Source organism: Hippoglossus hippoglossus, chromosome 1 (genome assembly GCF_009819705.1).
Source record: "Hippoglossus hippoglossus isolate fHipHip1 chromosome 1, fHipHip1.pri, whole genome shotgun sequence".
Lineage (NCBI taxonomy): Eukaryota > Metazoa > Chordata > Actinopteri > Pleuronectiformes > Pleuronectidae > Hippoglossus > Hippoglossus hippoglossus.
Window position 1 is genome coordinate 15514680 of NC_047151.1, and position 6441 is coordinate 15521120.

The 6441-nt window shown below is 42.8% G+C and overlaps 1 protein-coding gene across 1 annotated transcript in view; it reads right to left on the minus strand.

The window, feature by feature from the left end:
* Positions 1–6441, minus strand: part of ptprdb (protein tyrosine phosphatase receptor type Db) — a 154556-nt gene that overhangs the window by 15775 nt on the left and 132340 nt on the right. Inside the window, 3 exon segments of the mRNA XM_034596202.1 lie at positions 2450–2573; positions 5245–5342; positions 6221–6333. Of these exon segments, the coding sequence (XP_034452093.1) occupies positions 2450–2573; positions 5245–5342; positions 6221–6333 (335 nt within the window).

A 6441-nucleotide genomic window follows, 5' to 3' on the forward strand; every position in this document is an offset into this window, starting at 1 on the left:
GAGGTTGAGGAGGGTGGAGTGGAAAATGACAGAGAGAGAGAAGTGAGGAGGAGAATGAGCGAGAGGCAGAACAAACAGAGAGAAACTGCTAAAAATACTCTGCATGGTTTTATGCTCATCCACTGCGTCGTGTGTATGATGTTATTAAGGTTGAATGTCTCCACACTGATCACTGGGAAACACTCTGTGTCCGTGTAATTTTCCTTGCAGATCAACCTGACTCTTCATGGTGAAATAATCTACAGTATACGGATTATTCAAAGTCTGCTGCCATGAAAGCGGGTTTATGTCCCTGTAATAAAGAGTGTGGATCATCTGAGGTCATGGCGGGGAGATTAATGTTTTCACAGGACCAAGCGTCCTTTAGTGTTGGATTGTTCAGCCGTCTTGTTTTATAATACATGCTAAGACGATCATGGGCCTAATCTGAGTATACTCTGGATGTGTCGCTTTGAATGGCAATATGACTGTAAGGCCATCTCTGTATAAGACTCAGCTGACACTGCTTGTCCTGGAAGGGATTGTGTGTGTGTGTGTGTGTGTGTGTGTGTGTGTGTGTGTGTGTGTGTGAGAGAGAGAGAGACCGTCTGTGTGTGTTTGATTTAGGATCAGTCCTGCTCATCTGGGGCCTAATACCATAATCCCAAAAATCACTGAGTCACAGCTCAAACATGCACACATACACCAAAACGCCAAAGTACACACAGGCGCACACACAGACGTGCACGCGTCCATTCAGCCGTGATCCGATTCTGCTGAAGTGGGACAAAAAAATTGCTTTTGAGGCGTCTGATAGCGGTTTACAATAAAAAGTTGGAAGTCAATGAGCAAAAGAATCACGGCAGGAAGGAACTCCCTTAGCACATTCTCCTTTGGTGTCTTATTTTATGCGCACGACTCAGTCCCATAAAGTCGTAAAATCCCGAGCATCACCGTGCACACGCCACACACACCGTGCACACATTGAAATGGCAGAGGAGTGTGGGGTGTTTATACAATTTATTTTAAATGGGATGGGGACAGATGGTAAGAAGAGCTTCTAACATATGCTTATCAACCTCAGTCTTTAAAAGACAGCTTGGCTAAATGCTTTGATGTGCTGCAACTTTATTGCAAGGGACTACAGCAGAAGCACTGTGCAGATAAAACACACACACACACACACACGCATGGACGCAAAAACATACACACACATTTCCCGTGCCTTGGTGGCTTCACTAGCTTGGCAGATAGTGTGTGTTCATGAATGCGAGGAAAGGACTGTGAGCAGACGTGCATATCTGTGCTGGTGCATGTGTTGTAAAGCTAAAGTGGAGTAGTGTGTGTGTGAAGCCTTGCTTTACTTCATCCATGGGGTCCGAACAATGGAATTCTGTTATACTTTAACAGCTTCGTGGGGACCTAAATCCTGGGCCCCTTACGTTTAAGTGGCTTTTGAGGGGCTTTAGGTTCAGTTGTGATGGTTTCGGTTTGCAGAAGGGGCTAGTGAATGCAGCATGTTGATGGCAGGTCCCCACAAACGTTGTAAGACATGGATAAGACTGTGTGTAATTGGACATGCTCAAGAGTACAAGTGTGTATATGTGTTTTCAAAGCTGAAAGAAGGACAGACAGCCAGGGCTGCGGGACAAGTGGGGGTGGAAGGGCTGCTCACACATGCTCTGCCCAGATAAGGCTCATCTGTTTGGGCCCGGCCTCCCACTGCCTCCCTCTCTCCACACTGGAGCTGCCAGTTTCTACGCCTCAGGTCTTTCCCAGTCGAGGTGGGTGAGTGCGCTTCAAAGCGCACACTGAGAACAGGACTGAGACAATTTTTTTTTCTCATTTAAGACCTTTCAAAAAGATTGAATTGAGGAAAATGGCTACACCGTGAAAATGTATTAGTAACTAGGCTATAAATGAAGTACGAGTATAACTTTATTTCAATAGATATTAAAACTTCTCACATACATATTAACAGATATACAGACACACAGATACACATCTATGTACTTGTAATGACTCTCATTGCCTCTACTAAGGAGATTGCTTTCTTCTGCGCTTGTTTGTCTGTTTCTTAGCATAATTATGCAAAAACTACTGGATGGATTACTACGAAACGTGGTGGAATGATGCGCTATGGGTCAGGGATGATTCCATTAAATTTTTGCTGATTTCTAACAGAACAATCAACATTGAGCACGTTTGAGGGACTGATATTTATGAGTGTGTGAAATTTAGTGTAGTGCAGATCCAATTAAAAATCTGGATCTAGTGAATTTAAATGAGATTTCATATGGGAACTGTTGTGGCTTGGCAGAGTGCCATTCTAGTTAACATAATGCACTCCCTACTCTTTAACCCCAACCTCATCAATTACATCTAAATGCCCAGTCTGAACTCTTAACCCTGAAACCAAGTAATGGACCTCAAACATCACTTTAAAGAAATGAGGAATTGTGTGTCTTACCATCTATGCTGGAGAGTACAACCCTGGAGTGGTCATAGGCGATGACGTTAGCGTAGCGGTTCTTTGGTTTGTTGACCTCCAAGTTGGAGTTCTCCCATGTGAACTGCTGACCAGGGTCGACGGACTGCAACACACACAAGTCAAGGTCAGAGCGAAGCACAGATCGAAGAGACAGAATTATTACACTTCGTTCATTTCAAAGTAATGTTAGACACTGTGTGCTATTGTTTCTGGAAAGGTTTTGGGGTTTTTATAAAAAAAATCCAATTATTGCTTTTCCAACAGTCATTCCAGCGTGTGGTGTGTCAGGAGCATTATGTTCTGACAAATGGCCACAGCATACATGCTTGGGATATTCATTACTGCAAGGAAATCCCCCTTTTTGTTTCATGATGCTGAAAGCTAATATCATGAATCAAGCAAAGTTCACTTCGGAAAGAACCTAAGAACTAATAACTCTACTTTAAAACCCTAATAGTGTTGTAAAACATGGCGTACTGCTATTGTATGTAACACCTCTAACAAAGGCAAATTCATTGTTTCTGCGTCCGCCAGTCCTCTGGGCTCCACTAAGGTCCCTGGACATAAATGATGCCATCCACCCATGGAACCTGCATGGAGCCCTATGCGGACGTCCGCATGCAGATTAAAATGTACGGCCGCGCTGACTGTACGCAAAACAACTGAGCATGTCCCAGGTACAACAGCATTTGTTCTTTAACAATTTCAAGTCCAGTCGGTGGCACACTCTTGGTTTGGTTGCAAAGAAGAGAAGAAGAAGATGAAGAAAATGGACGATAGTTTTGAAGAGTGGCTTTTTTTGTTGTAAAACCCATCTTTGAAGGAATGTAAGGACACACAAATGCTGCAAAATCTTGGAGAGAAATCGCAGCTAAACTTAGTCGTAATGAGAGTCTTCTTGATTTAAATAACGTTTGACAAACAACCTTATTGCTCATTGCTGCCACCAACTGAAAGGAAAAGAAATGGGGGATCAGCTACGCATGCGTGGAACGCCAGACCGACGCTGACCCTCATTTTAGTATGAAAGTAACCGTGGGCATCGACGTGTGACTAGAATGAGTGGGCAGTTCTCAGCGGACACGGAACATGGAAAGTATGGTCAACTCTTAATATCATGCAAATCCTTGGTACATCTCAAAATTGGCCACAAAATAACGAAATTACCATGTAGAAGAGGCAAGAACTGGACCATTCAATCAATCTGAGCACACAGCCATTGTTCACCGTTGCTGTACCATAACCCCACCGTTGAAACCAAGTACAAATTGAAAATTAATAAGGCTTCGCTGGCATTGGAAAGGAATGTGATGGAACGTGATATCCCATTTCTAGAAACAACAGTGAGGTAGGGACTTTCCACGGTTTAAAAGAAAAAAAAAAAGCAGCGACCACAGAAAGAAGATAAAAGCACGATAAATTCTTAAGGGAGAGAAAGGATGGTTGTGTTAGACCAACACATTAAGTTCCTGGTGGGTAATTACAGTGTAACCATTACTGTTTGCTGGGAGCGGCAGACATGAGGTCATTAAGAGGCTGTCAATGGAGAGGGACGAAGAGCAGAGAGCCAGGGCAGTTTAGCAATTTTGAATATTTTATGACACATAATTATGGTTTGGTTGGGGGATAAATGGACAGGGGTGGTACTAGAGGAGTGCATGTATGTGTGTGTGTGTGTGTGTATGTGTGTGTTTGAGGGCGCTTTCCGCTTGCTGCCCAATATCATGTGTGTCTGATTATTACACCGCAATCGTTTCTGGCCCGTCTTTCTCCCTCCCCTCAGACCCGCTCCATCCATCTCTCCCGTTCCCTCGTTAAGTGTTCAGCACCGAACAAAGCACACAGTCATGCAGAGAGAATGCGAGGCTCAACCGAGTGGTTCCAACTCGCACCACAATTACATACGGCTTCTCCCTCACTGTCTCTTCCACACCATCTTCCAACGCTTTTTTTCGCCCTAAAACATCCCCGCTCTGTTTTCCTACTCTTTGCACAAACTGTCCTCATCTTATTGTGTCTCTCTGTCACACACACTTTGTCTCTCTCTTCTTCTGGTAGCCAATTAAAGCCTTGTGTCGCCGTCCTCACCCAGAGGGCGTCGGTTTTAAACCATTTCTTTTTTTTATTGTGCAAGGAAAAGAAAACATTTTTACCCATTTAATAAATCTCTGTGGAGCTCATTGTGATGCTGCGGTTATTTGCAACACAGGCAGGGAAATATTGTGGAATATTTCGATTAATGTTTTTTTTGTAGTTGCAGCACACAAAGTTCCGGCACATTGTTATCTCCGTGTGGAGGCTTTTTTTTTTTTGGTACCACATAAAATGTGCTGCAAGTTGAAGAAAACTAATCAAGCCTCTCTTTTTTTTGCAGGGAACACTCACTTCCTGTATCTCTCTGCGAACGCTGCTCTCTTTCGCTGCTTCGCTATTTCTATCTACTCTCTTTCTTCACCACGGGATGAAAACGAGGGTTTGATAACCATCTGGCTGTAAGCAAACTCTCTCCGAGCTTGCAATTTCAATTTCACTCTTACATTTGTATAGATAATAACAAGGCGACAGCGAGAGAGGAGAATGTGTGTTATCTTGTGTCGTTTCTATGAAGACAAATCAAAACGCAACTTAGCCGCATCTACATCGCATGCCATTGAAATTGAAACTGAACGATAAAAGAAATGATGAGTCAAAGATAAATGTGTGTGGCTGCATCAAAACCACACGAATTTCCCCCAAGTTTAAGATTTCCAGGAACTGATAATCAGCATTCCTACCTCGTACTCTTGAGAGAACTTGAGATTGTCGTTTGCCTTGAGGCGCTCAATGTGATCTGCCATCTCCGAGATGGGGATGGGCGGGTGACTTGCCATGCCTGCCGAGCACAGAAATAAGAAAAAGAGGCCATTTTGATACACGTACAACTGAACTCTATGGGAGGAAAATGTTAGGAGTTAGGATTCTCAGAGGAGGTGTTGTTTAGTGCTCGGTCCATGATCAGCGGAGGAAGCAAATGGAGTGTGTTTTATTTTTTTTTGTTAAGTGACCATATTTTCTCTAGGCAGACAGAAAGAACAATGTGCGTGTTCTGAAAGTTACTGAGGCACAATAACACGTCCTCAGAGTATATGCACACACTGCTGGTGAAGATAAAAAAAGACACAGGCGGTTAAAAAATTTAGCATGAAAATTTTTTTGTTGGGGTGGTTTTAAAAGAAGTGTTCCAGAGGCGTTTTCATGAAATGTTGTCAAAGCAGCTTCATCCTATTTGGGATGGACGGTTAGTTAGCATGACAATGGGAAAGAAAGAAAAAAGACAGAAAGACAGAAAGAAAGAAAGAAAGAAAGAAAGAAAGAAAGATGGAAAGAAAGAAAGAAAGAAAGAAAGAAAGAAAGAAAGAAAGATGGAAAGAAAGAAAGAAAGAAAGAAAGAAAGAAAGAAAGAAAGAAAGAAAGAAAGAAAGAAAGAAAGAAAGAAAAAAAGAAAGAGAGAAAGAAAGAAAGAAAGAAAGAAAGAAAGAAAGAAAGAAAGAAAGAAAATGATGATAACACAGAAAAAAGAATTTCCATGGTGGACCAACTAAGACCAACTAACTTGACAAACGGCGATAGCCGCGGTACACTGATACACGGTAGGCTGAAAAGGGAAACAACAGCAGCGTTAAACCTGTTTATAGAAACACAACTAATACTTCACACATCCAGCCACATAGTGTATTAGTGTGTCACTGTGTATACCAGTGTCCAGTCTACCTGGAGTCTGGAAGTTGATCCTGCGGAGCTCCACAGGATCAGTGGGGTGGTGAGACGACATGGCTTTGCTGCAGGGGAAACTGCCCTTCCTGCCTTCAGCCTCAGCTCGTTTCCTGGAACAACACATCAGCAGAATTAACGTACATGCACCTCAACCTGATTAATCAACCTTTTACGGCATGGAAAAAATGTACCTACGCGATTTGTAAACTTAAGCATTT